This window comes from Nothoprocta perdicaria, unplaced genomic scaffold, assembly GCF_003342845.1.
Source record: "Nothoprocta perdicaria isolate Ctin4 unplaced genomic scaffold, notPer1 scaffold_62, whole genome shotgun sequence".
Lineage (NCBI taxonomy): Eukaryota > Metazoa > Chordata > Aves > Tinamiformes > Tinamidae > Nothoprocta > Nothoprocta perdicaria.
This window is the reverse complement of record NW_020455888.1, coordinates 3681342-3703867: the sequence shown is the minus strand read 5'-3', so window position 1 is coordinate 3703867 and position 22526 is coordinate 3681342. Positions and strand designations below refer to the sequence as shown.

The window sequence follows — 22526 nt, the reverse complement described above, 5'->3', positions numbered from 1 at the left end:
ACTTAATGAGAAATCAGTGGGGGAACACCAGGCRCATAAGGTTTTCCCAGTATCTTTTTTACTTTAAGTTTTTAGGCAACAGAAATGCTAGGTTAGAAAACTGTTAGTTTGAATGGATGAAAAATCATTCTGCATGTTRGATGACTGATCCTTCTTTTCTCTGTTACTTCTCTGCTACACTTTTCTCTGCTTTTCCTTTGAGTCTCTTTTGGATGCTTTAAGCCACTTCAGCTGGATGACAATTGCACGGTTGCTTTTTTTTTGTTAGAACAGGTTGTTTTGCTGTATCTTAGAGGCAAAGGCCATCTACCTATAAAAGTGGTTAAGAAATCCATAAATTGTACAGACTATAAAGCATCCACATACTGTGCTTTTAACATTACTTGACCRTCCTTATAATATAGGAGGTCTTCCCAGCTACCAGTTTCTCCCAGCAGTGTTACTCAGAAAGACAGTGTAAATATCCTGCCGTTTTCATGCAATGTGTTCGCATCGATTTTCAGGTCTGTACCAAAGTTCATGAAGAGGATGAAAGTCCCTGACTACAAGGACAAGAACGTCTTTGGTGTGCCCTTGATAGTTCACGTCCAGAGGACCGGGCAGCCTCTTCCCCAGAGCATACAGCAAGCACTGCGCTACTTGCGCAGCACTTGTCTAGATCAGGTATGAACTTTACTCCATGGGCTTGGTTGACTGTAAAATCACCCTAAGCAAGCTGTGGTGACCCTGTTTAGTACCCGAATAAGATTATTTTCTCTCATGTTGTACATTTCAGTCAGAATCTCATCTAGTGATTTGATACTTGGTACTAATACTAATGGTTTACCATTTGAAGATTTGCATTCAGCTGATTTGTTGAATTATCGTAGCTGTAAGAGTCCTACTGATCTGTACACAGTAGCATGTAAAAAGGTGAAATCTTCATATGTATTCAGTCAGTCCTGGGAAGGTCTTAAGATTCCAAATTTTACTGATATCCACACAGCTCACACTTGACGTTTGCTAGTAAGAGTTAAAAATACATTCATCATTTCACAAGATAGGGTATGAAAAGTTTTATTTACTTGACAAAGAAAGAACTAAGAATAGACAGCAAACTCAGCAAAATATTCCAAGTGTTCTGTTGACAAAGCCAGATACACCCAGATAGAGTTAGGCCAGTGGGGTTCAAYGGCAAATCCATTACCATATGTCTCCTTTCACAGTGCTGTTAACTGCAGCAAGCTAATAGGGAGATGAATATRCTCAAAGTATTTTAATTTTTTTTGCCTCACTTCAGCTCCTGAGCAGGGACATACCAGTCATATTTTTACTGTTCTTCCCCTAAGAATAAGGGTATGYATCCTTATGAACACAGGTCTGGGAGAAACCCCCTGGTGCAGTGGGTTGAGTCCTCTACTGTGATTAGTTTCACATCATATGACCTCTTCTATAGTGGTTTTAGATAATTATAAGCTCAAAAGGAATTACTAGCAATTTACTGCACACATAAAGGGTGGAAGTAATCTCTTCTGAATCTTTCCATTTCTGACCACTGTTCTGTTGCTGTTCAGGTAGTTGTGCTCAGTGACAGGCATCCTCCCCAAAAGAGAAATCTGAAAATTCTAGCTGTGAATCAGTGCAGGTTCCTTATACAGCCAGTGGGAAGACATAGACCCTTCCCACTGTTTCTCTCATTTACTGTAAAAGTTGCAGGTGTCTAAAATGAGGTAAGAAGATTTCCATCTAATATATATAGGGTGGGTTAAGGAGTTGGAAGAAAAGCCTTTATTAACAGGCTACATTAACAGTGAGAATGTATTAACAATGATGGAAGGACAAGATGGGTAGAGACAAGTAAAAACAACATATGCAGTAGCTAACACTTACGGTTATGTCTGTGGCAATCTGGATTTCTGTCCTGTATTGGAGGAAACCAGCAAGGACACTTTCCATCAAAAACAGAGATGAGCTTTTTTCTACCTCCTTTACCTACCCTATGGCAGACTTTTATTTTTGCATAGAATTAACATGTCTTCAGCACACAGGTATCTAAGAAGAGAAATTAGGAGAAGAAGAAGAGGAGAAAGGGAAAACTAGATAAAAAGAGCCAGATGTTCGTTCTTGGGTTCTCTTGTCCAAAGTCTAGAAGGCTTCACCTGTGAACAGAAGTGCACCAGGATGCACCAGGGCAAGCTCTATTTCTGTAATTCTGACATATATATTTAGGTCACGAGAAACACTGAACCCATAAATAAGAAGACGCAGCAGAACAGCAGCTCACAGCCACTGTTTTCAGCCTGGCATACTAGTTCATAAGTGAATACATCCTCTTGCAGAACAGCATASAGTATGATGTATGCTATATGTGTTATTAAAAACACTTAAATGCCTTAGAGCTCAACGTGGAAAGCAGAGAAGCAGTTAGGGATGAAGACAGACCTAAGTAAACTATGTTTTGGCAGAAGGGAGACACATAAGGAAGATAGGCCCGTTTTTTTCTTGCCTTTGCATTTTTTCCTGGGTTGACTGTGCCGTGCAGTAGGCTGAACTGATGGTTAAAAGACAGCAGACGCTAAAGTCTATAATTCAAAACCAGAAAAATGTTTTGTTTTTGTTTGTTTGTTTTTTTAGATCTTTCTCAATATTTCACCTTTTCGTCTGCTAAACTGAAGGAAAACAGTGCTAATACTTCCCAAATGAAGCTCTGTAAGCTCATTTGGGAATAAATAAAGTGGTTTGTGCTCAGGAATTCACCTCTGGGGAATTCCACTTATGAGAACTACTGTAAAAGGGCAGCACTGCTGTGAAGGCACCAACAGGCCTCATTTTAAGAATTACCACTTCCTTTAGAATAGAAAGCAAACAAGATAAAAATGTATCTCAGTGACACTACACAAACAATCCCTTTGCGGCCTCTGCTTTCTAACCAGGTTTTTTTGGAGGAATTTGGGGGAACTATTGGAAGCAGAGAGCAGGAAGGGCAAAAATAGATTTGGTCTMGGTTTTCAAGCTCGACCAGGATGTGCAAATCTTTTGCCACAGCATTTATGACTTAGCCGAACATAATATTTTCGTGTTAGTCTTCAAAATATACAGTCAAATAAACATGAGGAACCAGATTCTCAGCTGGAGTAAATCAACAGGCAGTCACTGAAGCAAAGCAAGCCACTGATTTATATCAGCTCAGGATCTTGCTTGAGCTCTTCAGGCAACGGCRTAACCACATGCACTCTGAGCTTCTCCTCTGCCATCTGATATAGAGCAGCAGAATTATTAACTCTTGCAGTCCTGCCTCCAGAGAAGGAGGCTGTTCGTGAGACCAGGCAATTATAGGAAACTGAGGAAACTAGGCAATTACAACACATACTTCTCTTACTATTGCTTAGAGTAAAACAAGCTCTTGTAGCTTTGCTAAAAAGCAAAGCCTCCTGTAACAAATATTTATGTTCTTCAGTAAGTTGCCCCTTCGCCAAACTCAACCTGGCATCTTCCTAGGTGGGTCTCTTTCGAAAATCCGGAGTGAAATCCCGAATCCAGGCCCTGCGGCAGATGAACGAAAGCTCCCCGGAAAATGTCTGTTATGAAGACCAGTCGGCATACGACGTGGCAGACATGGTGAAGCAGTTTTTCAGGGACTTGCCAGAACCTCTCCTCACAAGCAAGCTAGGAGAGACCTTTCTACACATTTACCAGTGTAAGTTGAAATAGTTTCATTAATATGAATACTTATAAACCATTATATATTATATAATAAGGTGTGTTTTAATAGTTTTAAACATGTTAACATGGGGTTGTATTCTTTGCGTTCACCACCAAGATAGCTAAAAAGAATTTACCTGTCCTCAGAGTCTTCAGATGAGAAGTTTTTAGACTTGCCTGAAGGTTTCAGTGTCGAAATGCCATGAATTTTAATGGAAGGACAGTATGCAAATCTTAAGAAGCTTTCAAAATATCAGTCTTTTTTGTTAACAAAAACCCTAGAGGACAGGCTGCCATGGTCATAAAATGCATAGAGACTCATATTTTTTTGCCACATTTGTTTAAATTGTAGACCTATTTCTCGCAAACATCTCAATACAATTGCATCTTCTGAGCATGGAAAAATAGTACTTGACCAAGAGAATGTGCAATTGCCCTGCTCCCTTCTTTACTGGGACTTCTGATTATTTGTCTTTTCTTTATAGTTCATATATAAACAGCTGCCCTCATTTAACTTCCAGACATAGATTTCATGTAAAGATCTAACAGATAAAAAAAGAAAGAGGTTTTCTTCTTTTCAACATATGCAGTCTTCAGCAAAACCTGAGACTCAAATGCACCAGCATGCTGGAAAACCACGTAAATCAGGAAATGACTTTGTAATTCTTTTCCAGACTGAGGGAGGAATAAACAATAAACAGTGACAAAAACACTGAAGAGCCAGAGGAATTAGAGTTTTCTTGAGAATGTCCGTTACGAAGACCAGTCAGCCAGTGCTTTGGCAGATACAGAAAGCACAGCCTTCCAGTCTAAGCCAGCTAACTGGAAGCACTCAAGAGAAATGTGTCTTGTCTTCTCAGCTACAGAAGTTTCAGTAGCTATAACAATAGAAAGCCATTTTGAAATACTGTCTAAGCCCAGTGTTGAAGAATCCAAGTTACTTCTGTGCCTCTGTTTCCCATAAAAATCTGTTAGATTTAGTCCCTGGTGTATTTAATACTGTCATGTCTCGAGGTGATAGAGGAGTGTTGCGATTCTGGTTTCACAGATCAGGATGGCAAAACGAATAAAGTGGATTGGGTTGTACAGGATGTCTTGGGTCACTGTTGGTGACCAGTCTTGGACCGTCTCTTCCCCCTCTTCCTTCATGCTCACAGGTTGCAGGTCACAGCTTCCTGTACACACAGCAGTGAGAAATGCAGCAAGAATTCTCAGTACTAATAAAATTGCAGTCCTAGTAGTTTCCATAAATGAAGTGGCCTGGGAAAAGCTTATTGGCTTGAAGGCAACATGCTCTTGGAAACAAATCCCTTTAAGCTATTCCTTGATCAAAAGTGGAAATGTCCTATCTTGGCATTGAAGTGACTGCAGGKGAACTCTCCGCTAGCCAAAGAGACAGGAACAAGGCAGATCTCAACCTATCAGGCCTGTAATCAGCATGAATTCCCATTCCTGAGGCAGGAGCCTGGCATCAGGATTCACAACAGCCAAAGGCTGAAAGCGTGAAACATTTCTACCAGCCAACAGAAAGGCTGCAAAGAAGGACATGGGCTGGCTCCACCTGACATGGAACAGCAGCAGGAAGTCTAGAGAACTCACTGTTGGAGAAAAGAAGGTGCTAGGCGAGATTTTCTTGAATAGTGCAAGAGCTTCAAAGGATATCAGAAAGACTTGCTTATAGGTCTGTTTAAATCCGTACCTACAGGCTAGCCAGAGGAAAAGATGGACTTCATAGACATAGGAGAACAAAATTTAGATTAAAAAGAAAAATCTGTGTTTTCTTCTCTGCGATTACCAAAAATGTATTTTTCTGTTTCAGACAGTACTGACAGTACCCCTTTCACATAGAGAAAAATGTTGAAAATTGCTGAGATACCAATTGTATTTCATAACGTCTGCAATTAAATAAATCTGTAGTTGGACGTTTTTCTTCATATTCTTTCTGTTTAACAGATTGCTAATGTGAGATCAGAAAGAATTTTTCCTCTCTTAGCATATTGGCAAGGGATTTTTCATTTTCTGGGTGTCACTGAACTTGTGATAGAATTTTGTTCACATATCGGGGATAGCTTAGTCTGTTATTACACACAGGAACGGGGATGAGATGATTAATGAGGTCCTCTATGTAGCATAGCCTTGATGAAACTCTGCATTTCCTGAAAACCCTCAGTTGCCTAAAGTCTGCCTATGACTTGAAGGTCTGGCCAGTCTTCTTCTGTACTCATTAGACTTGCCTGCACAAGAACACAGATGAGGGAGTGCAAGGAGGGTATCTGAGGAGAAAGAACAGATTGTACATATTTATCTAAGACTTCTCCAGCGTCTCAGAAAGACCTGGCTTTTCCAATTGTAGATAATTGGAAACATGGCACTGTGCTCTGTTTGTCATTCATGTTTGAAAGCTTTTAAAATAAAGTGCTTGCACAAGCCTAACAGGAAGAGCTTAAAAGCTGGCTGTTCCCTGCACTGTAAATCTGTTTTTGTTGTTCTTTCGTTCGATTATATAGAGTGTGTGTAATACCCAGAGGAGGGCTCCTAATCCAAACTGAGAAAACTTATGGTAGTTTTAGGAATGAATCTGTCTTAGATGCTATTTAAGCACATCCATTACTGATTTCATTAAATGCTTTTATGGGCTAGGACACAAGTGTTAGCATTTTCCCAAAGCTTTCCTAAGACTTTTGAAATGTCTTCCCAAGGCAAAAAAGAATCCTGAAAAGTAACATTCAAAGATATGAGTTAGTGAGTATTACTCTCACTTCATAAACTTGAAATGAAGTTCAGACTTTTGCGTAGGGAACAGCCTTTTAAATGCATAAGAAACAGAGAAATGTCATAAACTTGGCTGGGCATGCTAGGCTTGATGGAGGAGCAAACACAGCAAGCGCTCCGACAGCCAGTTGGTCTCAGTCCTTTCATCTGCCTCTTCAAAAAGCCGTTGTTTGAGTGTGCTTTTAGCCTGCTGCAGTGTTTTCTGGTGTCACGAGTGACCCCGCTGACAAGCCCGTGCCTTTGCTCAGATGTCCCCGCCGAGCAGCGGCTGCAGGCGGTGCAGGCGGCCGTCATGCTCATGGCAGACGAGAACCGGGAGGTCCTGCAGACCCTGCTCTGCTTCCTCAGCGACGTCACCTCCGTGGAGGAGAACCAGATGACTCCCATGAACATCGCCGTCTGCCTGGCCCCTTCCCTCTTCCACCTGAATATCGTGAAGAAGGAAAGCTCCCCAAGGTGAGCTGCTTCCTAGTGCTATAGATAGCCATATCCTTGGCTTAATAAAAGATGTTGCTTTCAGGGCTTCTAAAGAGACAAATTTTCTGCAAGTGTCAGGTTTTCACTGCATATTACAAAGGGCAGGAGAGGGTAAGGCCAGTACCACAGAGCCAGAAACACACTGGTACCCACACAGAAGGCATTTTTGCAAGCCCAGCAGGGTGTTTCTGACAGTGTGTTGCACATATGCAAGTGCCTGCTTTTCATACAAAGCTTCAGTGGGGTGCAAGTGGGTTTTGTATGACCAGTGTTGCCTTCTAAAGGATAAGGGCCTGACTTTGCTCTAGCTGAAGTCTAAGACTAGCAGGAGCGAGAGAGAAAATGTTTTAAAGGATTGTAACCTGCAGATTTTTAGTGAATGGCACAAGGTGCAAAGCCATATCCTTGCAGAGGTCAGTAGGTGCTTCCAGGGAGGAAGCACAATGCTTACTGAAGGAACATCACATATGCAGGACATATGTGATCTTTCCTTTTCTACCTCTGGCTCAACAACATTCTAGATAAACATTTTCTCTTCTGAAAAAGGCCCAACATAGTCTGAACCATCTTTGTGATAAGTGCAAACTAAGGACAGACTGTTCTGTCATGAACAGCCTACCACTATGTTTGCTTTTTTRTTAAAAAGGTTCAGCTCTTTTCACCTGAAACACTGATTTCAATTACAGAGTGATACAGAAAAAATATGCAACAGGGAAACCAGATCAGAAGGACCTCAGTGAAAACCTGGCAGCTACTCAGGGACTTGCTCACATGATAATGGAATGCAACAAACTTTTTGAGGTGAGTGAGAGTCTCAAACAGCATTATTCATGGACACATAATGCTGCATCCTTTGAAGTGCTTACACTTACACTTACATCTTCTGTCTTGTATTAGCTCAGAGACTGATGGTGTTTCACTTATTTGTAAACCTGTTCCATCTAAAGTTTATGTATCTAATTTCTTTATGACTGTTCCCTTTTAGCATTCAAAGATGCAGCTATTAAAAATGCAATGTAATTTTTCCATAGCATCTTTCAAYCCAGATTACAGGATTAGGAAATTTTGGTCTAATTAAAATCAAAATCTGCTACTCTAATATTTATTTTTATTACATGCTTTTAGCACTTAAGTTAAAACTAATCCAACTAAAAGAGGGAAGTTGACATATTTTATTTCTTTGTGTCAWGGAAGAAAATTGAAATCACACAGGAGGAAATTCCTTCCTAGAGCTCGGACTCATTGCAGACGTAGGAGAAAGAATGCTCACGAGAGCAAGGCCTAGAGGAGTAGCCTATCATCAATAACACAGATATTTTCATTTATACTTGATACTGTATGAGCAGAGCTAGGCTGATTCACTAGCTATTTTAATATAGTATCTTGATTGCTCACCTTGTGTAACAATCAAAGATAAGCAATAGGTATTTGCTTTACAGATTATGGACCCATTGCAATTTGGTACCAAATGGTCCATCAGCCTAGTAGAAATTGTCTTTAAGAAAGGTTCTCAGAAGATTTTTCCTCTGTGCTTATCTGCTTTCTTTGGAGCAGGTCCCACATGAGATGGTCACCCAGTCTCGAAACTCCTACGTTGATGCTGAAGTGCATTCTCCAACTCTGGAAGAACTAGGGAAACAAGTGGATGAAGGAGGAGGGAACTATCAGATGTACCTTGAAAGTCTCATGCAGACTCTCCAGAAAGAAGCAAAAGAGAAATTCAAAGGATGGGTCACATGTTCCAGTTTAGAGAACACAGAGCTTGCCTACAAAAAGGTAATTTCAAGGAGACATGGAAGAAGTAGWAAACAAACCAAGGCAAAATATACCCTACCTATAGGGCACATGATTTATTATGCCACTAAGTGTGGACCCCTCCATCTGCTGAAGCAGATAGCTTTTACTGAAGATCACTAAAAGAAGTTAATAAAAATGTAACATGATTCAATTATGACATTCCAGGGAAAGATATGCAGAAGTGAGCTAAGGTCTCCAAAAATAGATGAAGTAAGTGACAGAGGAAACAGTGCAGCCAGAGACAGTGAGGAGAGTTATCAACAGATGACACTGCCTGAATAAGTTCTCTGACTAGGGGACAGGCAAAGTTTCAGTGTCTTGTTTATAGAGCACAGTCAAAATGCAGGTATGAAAACAAATATCCAGGCTTTACTTGGCCAGGCCTGCCATATGTCTACTTTTATCCATAGTTTTCTTTTTTTTAATCCAGCCGAATATTTGGTAACTGCAACCTTTGAATCGGGATCTTTGAAATTTTCCCAGGCAGGTCAGTTCTCCAGGGAAAGCCAGAACACTGTCACCAGGCAAGAGGTGTCCTGGGGTCACTGTGGACAGAGGCAGTTCAGAGCTGCTGGAGATACAAAGGCAGAATGGAGACTTGCAGTGACTACCATGAGGACTGGGAGTAGGATATGAGAGGGAGGGAAGGACGTGAGAGGATGTGTTGGGAGGGAATAGGACCATGTGTAGGTCTGAGGTCAAGGGCAGGTGAGGCTATAGGTAGAACAGGAGCAACTGAGGCTCTTGAGAAAGAGGACTGGAGAAATTAACTCTGGGGAACAGAACAGAACAGAACAGAACAGAACAGAACAGAATAGAATAACATAAAATAAAAATTCCAGGGAGTTTGTGGAGCTTCCTTCTCTGGAGATCTTCCAAACCCACGTAGATGCCACCCTGTGCCAGGTGCTCTTGGTTTCCCTGCTTGAGCAGGAGGATTGGACTAGATGATCTCTAGAGGTCCCTTCCAACCTCAACCATTCTCTGATTCTGCTCTTCTGTGTTCTGTTCTTCAACAAACTGGCACAGTCAGTGCTTACTCTCACAGATTGCCTGAGATGGTGGGTTGCAGTCTCTCCACTCATCTGCTGTTACTTCACATATTCCTCACTACACTTAGGATCTTTGGCCTTGAGACAGTGTCCTTCATACCAGAAATACTACAGCAGCTCCACTGACACTATGGGAACCAGTCCAAATTCCCACTGGTGTGGGAGCAGAAGTAATATATCACTTAAATTTTCCATCAAAGACTAGCATGTGTGTGTATTTTAGATACAAAGCAACAGCAAATGAAGCAATAATATTAAAGAATAGCAGGGAAATACGCATGCCCTACAACTTCCCTTCTTACACTGGTTCATTCCAAGATTTTGTCCTCAGTTATCCTCCACAGAGTCCAYGCTTATAAATCATGAGGTTTTATTCCTTTTGTTGCTTTACTTCAGGTTGGGGACGGGAACCCCCTACGGCTCTGGAAGGCCTCTGTGGAAGTTGAAGCTCCCCCATCAGTTGTCCTGAACCGAGTGCTGAGGGAGCGGCACATCTGGGATGAGGACTTCTTGCAGTGGAAGATTGTTGAGAGCCTGGACAAGCAGACAGAAGTTTACCAGTACGTTCTGAACAGCATGGCACCTCATCCCGTCCGAGACTTCGTGGTTCTGAGGTAAGCTAAAGACTTCTCCAGCATCTTTTCTTCCTGCAGTGTTTATAAGAAAGATCCATTCCCATCTCATTTCAACTGTAGCATCCATATAATTGTACTTAGAGAGCTTTACTTCTGGGCAGCAGTATTTATTTCTTAAACTGAATTAAAATTGTACACTCAGAGCATGCTGACCTTTTTTCTGATGTAATTTGAGCAGCACATACTCCTGAGGCCATAAATATCATTTATTCCTTAGAACAGATGTCTGATAATAGCTGATGTTCTCTTAGCTTTGTTTGTTGTCAAAACAGTGCAAATAGAGCCCGATTGTTTTTTACCTTGCTTTTGCTGCTCTCCGGGGAATGTCTGATGTTTAAGAGCCAAATGTTTAGTAGAGAAGATGGTGATGCTTTTAAGCTGAGGTTGTTATGTGGTCACAAAACAAGTCATTTTATTATGTTTGCAGTCAGAATATTTCTAGACAAAGGAATGCTAAATGGCTTTGCTAACGTAAAAATCCTACTGTGGAGAAGAGATATTAGATATTTRTTCTGATTGTTTACTGGGTGATGAGATCTCTCAAATGCAGCTGTGGGTTCCCACTTCAGCCCCAGCTTGGCCATTTTGTATGAGCCCACGCAGAATGGACAAAGAAAACTCCTCTCATGCACCTCCAGCCTTTGAAACCCTCGCCTCCTGCTCGCTAGGAGAGATAGGGGAGTTGCTGAAATATCTCACTCACAATGAAGTCAACCCTGTAGTTATTTATTTCAGGATGGTTTTCTGMGTTTCTATGCTTGGTCTCTGCTTTCTTTGATTGAAAGGAGGCACCAGACATGTAATAAGCAGTTTTGACAAAGAAAACAGTCCAGTGAGTCAGAATTGTATTAGAGGGAACAAAGACTGCAGGTAAAAAAATGAGTCCAGTAAAATATAATAGCAGATCGCTTTTATGAATTTTATTTTTCTTTTACAGAATAATAGCTGTAGACATAGGTGGAATAAGAATTACYGGAACTCTTGGGGAAGCTTTTTAAAATATTTCCTTATAATTTGAAAACACTAGTCCTCACACTGTGAGTTTTTTGTTGTTGTTGTTTTTTCCTGCTCACAGCATACTGGGCTAAGTCAATTTATTTTTAAAATGAATTTCTCGTATAATATTATTGATTTATACTAGTGATAAATTTGACCCTCTGCACATCACCAGGAAGATTGTCTGGGAGCAGTGGGAGGATTGTGATGACCATAATTCTGCCATCTTATTTGGCACTTAATTCACTATTAGATTTCATGGCATTTTATGTTTTTTAAAGATCTGCTGTGCAATCACATCAGTTAAAGAAAAATCTTGCTGTCAGGTTCTCATTCTTTTCACGAACCCAGGCAGAATGACCCCCAAGGACTGAAATACATGTCATAAAACAAAATCCTGGTGGGTTATTAAGGGCTGAAAACAGCCATGGGGCAAATCTATCAGTTCCTGTTGTTTCTCTCTCTTAATTAATATTATTAAGTCTAGAGCAAGGTTGGCCAGTGATATCCCAGTCAATTTGGGATTGGTGGGAACTGAACAGTGAAGTTATCATTCCCTTCTGGGGATATGAATAAAGGTATTTTAATACAACAGTTTTCTCCTCCATATATAGTTGTTGGCTGGCAAATAATACACTCCTGGTTGATCTTTCTCAATGGAGCATCATAGAAAAGAGATTGAAATCCCTAGAGGAGAGTGGAAGGGTGAGAGGACAGGGGAGGACCTCATTTTGTCTGTCTGAGTCCTGAAGCAAATCACAGCTGCCCTGCCTCTTTCATCAAAGATTCCTCGGGTGTTTRATGTGAAATACTGTACATCCCTGGCATTGCCTGGCCATTTCTACTACTGCTCTATACTTAGAGCAGTAARGTAGTCACTAGTAGTGATTAGTGTAGTGAGTAGTAGTAGATAAAGTCCTAAACCTGTATAACCAGGAATAGGAATTGTAAGTTTTCCACCTCCTGAAAGACCCAAGAAATTGCTGCCAGGGTGCCAAAATGACAGTCACAGCAAAGCAGAGAGGATGGTCACTGGGCAGTAAGTGGTTCAGCAGCTCGTAGTCTGTCTGAGGCGTGATTTCCCACCAACCTTCAAACTCAGTGTCCATGTGTTTCATCTCCGCAGATAGCTCAAAACTGTACTCAAAAATATATCTTAAATGGCCAGTGCAAAACCTGACTTCTTGTGAAAAGAAACACCTTGGGAATAAGAAAACAACTCTTATGTCACTGGCTAACTGACAGATACGGTGACATGGTCATGAAATTTCAGATAGAGCACTCATTGCCAAGTAAAGCTAGTAGCTGTGTAATGCTGGGAAGAGAAAAGGTGCTTCTCTGTTCTAGAAAGTTCCACTCTTCCTCGTCTAAGGGGAGGAAAAAGAAAATAAAAYCCCATAAACCATAACAACCATAAATGTCCTGGAGGCAGAAAAGCGTATGCTTATGTTAGAATGAACTGCAACAGCGTGTTTTAGCTAGGTTCTTGGTAGGTGGAGTTTGAAAGGAGGAGACTCTTTCTGGAGTCTCAGTGAGGTGTGAAGCAAAGGACAGGCAGTGGCTCTGTGGGTGTCTGGGTGACCAGTCCTTGTAGGACAGCTGGCAAGAAAGCTGGTTCACATATATGCTGTATCAGCAAACAAAAGCCTAGGGTAGGTAAGCAGACCTCAACAACGTTACCAATCACCTGGAGAGCCTTTACCTGGGGGGTTGGAGCTCCCTTTATGTCCTTTCCAATCTTTGTGGGAATGGGCCATTTCCTACCCAAAAGATTACAGTATTGTTGGAGTGGTGCTCTATGCCAGTCTCTTAGTGCACTGCATGTCCTACATTATTCCCAGGCCTTTCCTCACTCTGGAAACAGTTATCTCATGTTTTTCTGGTAAGACATATGGAATCTTCGACTCTCATCCAGGAAAATAAGGTGCATAGCAAGGTCCTTTCCAAGTCACCTCTGAAGGTCTGAGTTTCCAGGGTTATTCTGGCTATGGATTCATACCCTGCTGTACAAGTGAGGACTTCTCAAACTGCTGTGGTACCCACTGTTGAGGTTAATATATTTACAGGAGGGAGTCTAGCTCTGAAAACCAGACTCACTAAGTTTCTGTGGCCTCTTACTGTTGCTAATAATTCCAACCATTTTGAGACACAGAACTCCTCCAGGAACTTCTAGGGCACTCCAGGGACATCACAGGCAACAGCTCCCTAGGCACAAAAAAAAAAAAAAAAAAAAAAAAATCAGTAAATTTCCCCCTGAAAACTGCTAGCTTTCCTACCTTCTCTATTTCTCCTGGAGGGTTATTCCAATGTTTCATGGCTGTATACCTCTAGCAGTTGCTGGCCTGCAGTCTTGTCCAGTTTGTACTGTGATCTTATTCCAACACTGCATTTTAATTTTAATAAGTTGCTTCTCCTACTTTTGCCTTTTTTTGTGCTTTTATTTATAGGCAGTATTTTGTCATCAGCCATCAGACATGGGGCTTTCCAGTCCTAAGGTGCTAAGCAAACTAACAAACTGCAACTTTGACTCAGGTTCTTTGTTATTTAAGTACTCCAAAAAGTCTCGTTGTTAAAGTGAGCCTGTGTTGAATGTGTCCCTACAGGACATGGAGGACCGACTTGCCAAAGGGGACGTGTATGTTGGTGGCCGTCTCTGTGGAGCACGAAGAGGCCCCTCTCATGGGAGGCGTGCGAGCCATCGTGATGGACTCCCAGTACCTAATCGAGCCATGTGGCTCAGGAAAAGCCAGGCTGACCCATATCTGCAGAATTGACCTAAAGTAAGTGTCCCATCTGCAGAAATCAGGGAGGCRTTCACCAGGGCAAAAATCTCTAGCTCGGGGTAGGGAGGTGCCAGGAGCAGAGAACATGCTTAGTGCAGCTTCACCACTTTGAAGGGAGAATTTCTGCAATCTTTTATATCCACCAAGCTCTGGCCAGCACTGTTAAGATGCTGTGGCTGTAGAAATAAAATCTGGTTACTTGATCTCTGCAAAGGTGACCGCAGAGCATGCTTACAATGTCGAGTATTCCAAGTTCCCGGCGCCACTATGGGCAGGAAGGGGTAGGAGTCATGGCAGGCCCATTCCTGTGGGACATAATTCTTGGGTATTTGGGTTTCTCAACAACCGTGTCCTTTCATTTCTTCAGAGGACATTCCCCAGAGTGGTACAACAAGGGCTTCGGACATCTGTGTGCAGCAGAAGTCGCCAGGATCAGAAACTCCTTTCAGCCTTTGATTGCCGAGGGACCAGAAACAAAAATCTGAGGAAACTTTCCTGGAAGTGTGTGAGCATAAATCAGGGTATGGCAGAGTAGAAGGACTCACAGCAAAGACCTTATTTAAGCGACCTGCAATAGAAATCTGATTAGACCTGGGTCTGAACAAAGGTGAAACAAGAATTTTATAGGAAGGTTCTTTTATTCTGGAGACTTCACGTGCCCTCACCACAGCCTTCAGTTATTGAAGTAAACATTTTTTCAAAGAGATTTTATCATTATTGCTTTTTAAAAATTATTACTGTTACTTGTGTGTTACATAACTCTGGTATTTAAAGGCTTCTAAGAAGCATATTTTAATTGTAAATAAATTATGTACAGTATGTATATATTATATCTATATTATATCTATATATATGTATATGTATAAATTAATTATTTTGTATATAACTCAGTGCTTCGTAGAAGAAATCACCTGCATCAGTTGGATCTTAAATGAATCTGTCATTTGTTCCTTTGTGTGACACTGCTATATAAGCTGTGTTTGCTATTATCACAGGGCTACCAGACATGTGATAACAGAAACACCTGTTTTTAAATTTGTTACGTGTTTGTGTATGCTGAGAGGTGGTACCTGGAAATAGATGTAGGAAGAACTGAAAGAATTAAGGAGGAGAGAGGTTACTGTACGTTTAAAAAAATGATGAGGAATGGATCAGTATCACCAAGCAAAGTAAAAGGAAAGGTAACCGAGGCAGACATTTCGAAAGCCATTTATATTCAGCTGCAAAAGGTTTGTGACTGTTAGTACAAGGTGATGAGATCTTACCTGTTGCCATAATTAATGATGTATTTGCCACTAGAGAGCCTCACTATCTGCAGTGTTCAACGTAACTGCTCGTTCTTTGCAAATGCAAGATAACGCTGCATGTACGGAGGTGGCCTCAGGTAACCTCCCTGTCTGCAGGCAAACTGGTAAGTTATTAAGCTGTAAATCTTTTGTTCGGCATTTTGTGCAGTAAGTGGTTCTGTGCTGTGCTTTCCTCCTTCCATACAGATGGCTAATGATTAAGAAACTCTAAAGCAGATTTTCCACACCCAGTGACCACAGAGATGTGCAGATAAATACCCTGCCTTCTTTTATACTATAGCTATAAAGATATCTAAACTTTTTAAAGCTTTTAAACACCTCTCAGATTTAAAATAYGAAATGCCAACTATGCTTGGGAAGATCACTTTTGTAATAACAGTGAGCATTTTCATGTTGTATTGCACTGATCTGCACAATCCTGCCTCTGACGGCATTGGTGGCAGCAGGATCATCCCTGACTATGAGGAGTAAGAGCCATTTATGCTCATTGTATCATTTCGTTTTCAGGAACATGTTATCTGCTAATGGAAAATGCTTTAAAAGTAATAATAACAATTTGTTGGTGTTACCTTTGAGACAGGGTTCTGTTTTGGTTTTAACTAGCCTAAGACCCAACGTGGAATTACATCTGTGAATCGGTAGGAGTGCACAAGTGGGTTAATGCTCTTCGTTAGCCATGTTTGCTCACTTGGGTGTTATTTATTGCCGCAGGGAGCAGCTGAGTCACTCAGTCCTTCCAGCAAAACCCACCGAGGTTTGAGATGAGGTCAGCTAAGAGAGGCCTTTCCTACACAAAGCCATGGGGCCTTGAGCCCTGGTCTGTGTGAGAGCCACTGTGGGGCCTGCAGGGGCTCCTAGGGCGAGGGAGGTTGGCTCACAGTGTGCAAGCCGTGCACGGTATTTAAGCAATAAGTGACTTGGTGGGAGAGCTCTGGGGCCTCTGCAGGCACACGAGGTCCAGGTGCTCCACAGGCACCTCCCGCAGGGTTTGAGGGGCTGGAGCCGGGCCCTGCTCTGCCGTGAGCTCCCAGACGGGCACCTCCTCCTCCMGTCGGCCTGTAGCCATGGCAGCTGGTTTCCCTCGGAGGCAGGATGAGCCGGCTGCTTCCCAAACCAGGAGCAATTAGAGCCCTTCTGTTAGTTTGCATAAACGAATAGCAGAGAGCCTTCGGATTAATGGGCACGGCAATTGCCTGGCGCTAAGTAATTCCTTAGGGAGGTGAAGGAAAAACGTGGGCAGTGGTGACTCAGCTGGAAGGGACCCTGTGCCACCTGCCACGGTCCGCAGGGTAGCTTTGCCCTCTAACACTGCTGAATCTGCATCATGCACTTCCAGCAGCTCCAAGCCATTCGCCAACGAAATACGTTTCCTTCAACATGTACCGCATGCTACGTCTGCCATTCAGCTGCCACAGTATTTTGTATTGTTACGTTGCCGTTGAGAATACATTATGATACTTACATTTTTAAATGCTATGCTCATATCAATACCTCATATTTTTACCTCATCTGTTGGTATCAGTCATTAGTTGTAAATAAATAAAGGCAGAGTTGAATAAATTTGCATATACTAAAGAATCACTTTATGTCTTCATTATTTGCTGCAAGAAACAAATATGGTGCATGTGAGTCCTCACTTTTTTATTACAATCTGCTGCATGCCAAGCTGGTCTGCTGTGGGACAGGAGCTTCCTGGAGAATATGTGTGAGCAATATATGTTCTAAAGAAGGCAGTAAGTTAGGATGGCAAACTTGAGAAAGGTTGGGCATCCTAAACCCAGGTCCAGGCCTCCCTAAACCCAGGCCCAGGCCAACCCTAAACCCAGGCCTCCAGCAGTATGTGGGTGCCTGACTCACACAGGATTCAGCCTCGCTTCTGCACCTGCTTTCCTGTCAATAATAACTCTAGATTTACAGGAGTTGTACGAACGGTTGGRTTCACCTCATAAGACCTTAGCCATCCCAAACCCATCCAGCTATTGAAGAGGAAAAGACACAACAGTAGGATAGCGGTTCACGTGATGTATCTATCACATATTTACAGATCAAATGACTTTCCCTTTGAAGTACCAACATAAAAGGTGTCTCAGAAAAGAGCATACTGAGCAAGGAGACAGCTCTTAGGTGCTGCCAAGGACAGAATAAGCCTTTTTGTCCCGCCATTCATGGAAAACTAAATATTTAATTTCTAACTGAAAGGAAGTACTTTTTCCTCAATTTTCTGCTACAGCAGAGATGAGTTAAGTCCTTCTTTCTTGCAATGAAGTRTAGTAGGTGGTGTGCTCTCAATCCCATCTCCTCCTCCAACAGCAATCTCATGGCAAATGRACTGTCCCAGCACTAACAGCACTGGTGTTTCCTCTCCTAGTGTTGCAGTGCAGTGTTGATAATGTTGAATTCTCAGGCACCCATGCATCATGTAAGTCCCAGCAGGAGTTGCAAACATTCTGCTGTCAGATGCACTTGCACTGCTCAACCATCCTCAGCCTTGGCAGGCCTAAGACATGTTGTTCTTAGAAATGGCAGGTAGCTGTTAGACAAGGATATTGCACAGGATGTACACACTGAAACAACAGTGAGATGAAAGTATTGGGAGATATGTGGGAAAGACTGATGGAGCCTGCAAATACAAGAAGGGAGGCTGAAAAATTGTGTCTAGAGTGACATGGAAAAGGTGATGAGCAAATACAGGTCTTGCAGGGCTTATGTGGCATGAGCAACTTACAGTCCTGTGGGGATTTAGCATGCCCATATCATGTTCTCCTTGCCAGATGAGCTGCATAAGGCCTTCATTTAGGTGACTGCTAAAACAAGCAGCTCATATTGTTACACCTGAAATTGGACCAAGACCAGAAATGAAGGGTATTGGGCCCCACATCCAGAACATGGTGTTTGCACTCCGCTAAAATACACATTTAAATTGTGAGACATGTAATCCTGGTACTCTAATTATCATGGGTTACTGCATGTCGTATGCAGATGGCAAAAACATTTCCCCAAGAAAGTAATGGATGCAGAGCAGATCTATAYGTAGCAATGTACAATTCTAGTTTGTCCCTGTTGTGTAGAAACTCAGCTCAGCAAATGTATAAATACATAGAAGTCAAGGACTAAAACTAACACTGAACAATATATCTGTCTGAGTTAATGAGTAAACAGCCAGGAAAATTCAAAGACGTTACCGATAACTGTGTGACTATCTTTTATAGGCTGATGTTAGGGAAGATTGCACACAATCCCAGATATGCTTCCCAATCCRTGAAAAGATTGTAGTGAAAACAGTGAGCGATTCACTTTGAACACTTACAATGAATGAGAAGGAGGTGGAATACTCTAAATTTGCCGTTTACAGGGGAAGGAAGCTATAAAATGAGGTTAGACCAGATGCCATTAGGACTGCAAGGTGAAATGAGGATTTGCTGAACAGGAAGGGAACCCACATCCTAGCGTTACTTTATGCCTCTAAATAAGAGCAGCATCCTTTGCATGAAAAATAACCTAGACGCTCATCTCCTTCCATCCCTTCTGATCCTGAAACTGGAGTTTGTATCCTCTACCCAGCAAGAAGCTGCCCTACTTAGCTACATGGAACTTCACAGATGCCAGCTAGAGGATTGGGGCTTATTTTTTAATCAAAATATTCAATCCAGCAAATTGGTGTTAGGGAAAGCCCACCTAAAACTGTGGACTCTGCTCTTCTTTTCCACCTGCTTGAAGCAGCTCAAACACAGGCACATTGCTGAAATGCAGCACCATCACTTGCACAGAGAGGCTTTGCGATTGCTTAAAATTTATGGGAGCAAGTTAGCCATGTGGCCACCTGTCCCTCCCCAAACCATGCCAGGCAAACTTCAGAGTCTTGTTGGAACAAGCCCTTTTTCATGAGAGGCTGCATATCAAATTATACACTTATTTATGAAATAAATGTGGCAACCACAGGTGGCAGACCAGGCAACAGAAACCCAACCAGCAGCATCTGCTCACCAGCAGTAACTGCTCCACCACATGTGCTGAACAGATGCTGGTTGGGGGCTCCTTGTGCTCAGCCCAACACCCAGCGCCCGACACAAGCTGGCAGCCAGGGGCTGCTGGTCCCTGCTACAGCAACAATGTTGGTCTGGCCTGGGAAAAATAAAATAAAATGAAATGAAATGAAATGAAATAAAATAAAATAAAATAAAATAAAATAAAATAAAATAAAATAAAATAAAATAAAATAAAATAAAATAAAATAAAATAAAATAAAATAAAATANATAAAATAAAATAAAATAAAATAAAATAAAATAAAATAAAATAAAATAAAATAAAATAAAATAAAATAAAATAAAATAAAATAAAATAAAATAAATAATTTAGGATGAAAAGGGTGGGAGCTATGTTTCTCAGGAGATGATCCTGGGTCTGTGGGAGGTGTTGGAGGTTTCTGGGACACTAAAGTTGTTGGTATATGAGGATATCAGTATTGGGAGGGACTAGAAAAGCAAGACTCATTTGCCGCCTCAGTTATGGCAACCCTAAAGCCAGGCAGAAATGCTGTATCTCTAGAATTTAGGATATTCATCTTGCACACACCCCAGCACTTCCAGCTTCCTTTATTACACATCGTGGAGGTGTAACAAGTAACAGGATCCGTGATCTAATAGAATTTAGCAAGCAATTGRTTTCTTTCTTCTTTGAAAACTATTTTCTCAGTACTATTATTGCAGTTATTTTGATGAGGAAGCATCTCAGTATTTGGTATGCAAGTGAATCATCATGTCTTCTTGTCCTCCATGTTCTCTTCTTCAACTAACTGGCAGAGCCAATGCTCACTTCYAGATAGCACATCAGATTGCACATCAGAAATCAAAATTGCATATCCTAGACAGCACATCAGAAATAAAATAAAATAGAGTCTCTTTTTTTTCCCAGACTCACTTGTTTTAGAGATATTTCAGACTTGCCACAGGGCCCAGCTGAAAGCAAAATGTTGGTCTATGAACAGCCATATCCCCCTCCACGGTTAACACTGTCATCCAACAAGACCCACTAGGAGACCACCACTGCTGTGGAYACTGACAACCCTGATCTTGAAGCAGTTGCAATCTTTTGCTTTTGTATCCCTGCCGTGAGGGGACACTTCTTCAGTTTTAGGCCTATAAAGAGCAAGTAATAGCCCTGTTGTGTGGCTTTCAGCTTCCCTAAAGAGTCATGTGCCTTTTCTCCAGGTCAGTGGAGCCTTCACCCTTTTCTGGCCCCAAAGTGTTGTGCTCATCACGCCTTTTACAGCTTTGCAAAGCTTAGCAAAGCCGGATTTGGGACAAACTCCATTTTTCAGGGAGAAAATAGCCGTATTCTTCTTAGTCACAGCAGGACTGTGCCTGAGCCTTTTTTGTTGTTTCTCCTGTGCAAGAAACGGAGCACTGCAGGTAGATGCAGGTGTGATAGGTCTGAGAGCAGCAGGTAGACTGACCACCSCACCCACCAACCTACCAACCTTCCCTCTGACCAACCACCACACTCACTGACCAACCAACCCACCAGCCAAGCAATCCTCCCACCAAACAACCCACCCACCCGATCATCCCATCCACCAGACAACCAACCCACCAACCTACCAGCCCTCCCACCAACAGGCCCACTCACCCATCAACCAAACCACCAACCCATCCTCCACTGACCAACCCACCCTCCAATCCACTGTCTGGCCTACACACTTGCCAGGTGAGTAAAGAATAGTGCCTCAGGCTCTTCCCAGTGCAACCAGGAACAGGGTCAGATCTGGCTTGGGGGCATCCCTGAGGAACAAGGTTGCCAAAACTGACTGCTCAGRAAAACTTGACACCGTGAAAGAGGATACAGACTTGCTTTGCTCCGTGTCTCTAATGTAATAGAGCCAGGGAAAGTTGTCCTTCAATAGTTCTGTACGATTCATTCTCTCAGTCCTTGAAAGAGATGCCCCAGGCTGCTAAAGAGCTGAACAATGATACACATGAGGACAGCATGGAAAAGTTTGTTGTTTTTGTTGTTATCAATACGAATAAAATTAATTGTTGCAAATAATGAAGAACTACGTGGATAATACTGGGCTAAACTAAAGTGTTCCAGTATGGACTTCTTGGCCTCCAGTATTCTGCGCCACAGGCAACTTTTTTCAGCCATTGCTTGCATTTATCAGAAAAGAGATACAGTTATTGCATCTTTTTTTTTCCCCAAATAATTGAGTAATTTAATCTTTTAAGTGCCTCTGAGATCACTTGCTGTAATTAAAGACAGAAGATGAATRACTGAAGCATAAGAGCACTGGAGGATTTTAAAAATGAATATGTCCTTGACTGTCTCTTGTGCATTTATATAATGATTATCCTGCATTCATACGACCAAACAGACACAAGGAGAATATAATAAAACCTTGGTTGCACTTTTTTTTCCTTCCAGTGCTGTCATAACACATCAGAATCTRGAGCAACATGCAAGTGAACACCAAGTAGGGGCAACCAGGTGCTGCCCAGTGCGGGAACTGCAACCAGGAGGTATGAGCTGCAAGGTTGGACAATATCCAGTCATATCTCCTGCAGCAATGTGACTGATCAATGTGTCAAAATGTGTCAAATGTGTCAAAAATTCCCAAACAGTGTGTCAAATGTTTCAAAAATTCCCAAACATCCGCTACAGGTGGACATAAGGGCTCAGCTAGTGCTGAGARAGGCAGTTGCCACACCATCATCTCACTTTATAGGCATTTTTTCTTCAGCTTTTGGAAAAAAAAAACATTGATCCTAATGGAAAAGGGTTAATGCAAAGTAGTAACTCTAAGCAAAGAAGATTTGTAAGGCCTACAAACAAATTTTATCTTTGGAATAAACCATGCAACTGGCTTGCCTGTGTCATACCTTAGCATTTCAATCCCCGCTTCATAGCCCAAATGTGAATATGTGAATACTTGAGCTCTTCCTTCCTTCCTTCCTTCCTTCCTTCCTTCCTTCCTTCCTTCCTTCCTTCCTTCCTTCCTTCCTTCCTTCCTTCCTTCCTTCCTTCCTTCCTT

The 22526-nt window shown here is 41.9% G+C and overlaps 1 protein-coding gene across 1 annotated transcript in view; it reads left to right on the top strand.

Annotated features, from left to right (window-relative positions):
* Window positions 1-14879, top strand: part of STARD13 (StAR related lipid transfer domain containing 13) — a 69339-nt gene extending 54460 nt beyond the window's left edge. Inside the window, exons 7-14 of the mRNA XM_026049830.1 lie at window positions 504-663; window positions 3478-3676; window positions 6702-6909; window positions 7617-7731; window positions 8485-8706; window positions 10176-10393; window positions 14014-14190; window positions 14561-14879. Of these exons, the coding sequence (XP_025905615.1) occupies window positions 504-663; window positions 3478-3676; window positions 6702-6909; window positions 7617-7731; window positions 8485-8706; window positions 10176-10393; window positions 14014-14190; window positions 14561-14678 (1417 nt within the window). The 3' untranslated portion in view covers window positions 14679-14879. The remainder of the gene's footprint in view (window positions 1-503; window positions 664-3477; window positions 3677-6701; window positions 6910-7616; window positions 7732-8484; window positions 8707-10175; window positions 10394-14013; window positions 14191-14560) is intronic.
* The last annotated feature ends 7647 nt before the right edge of the window (window positions 14880-22526 follow it).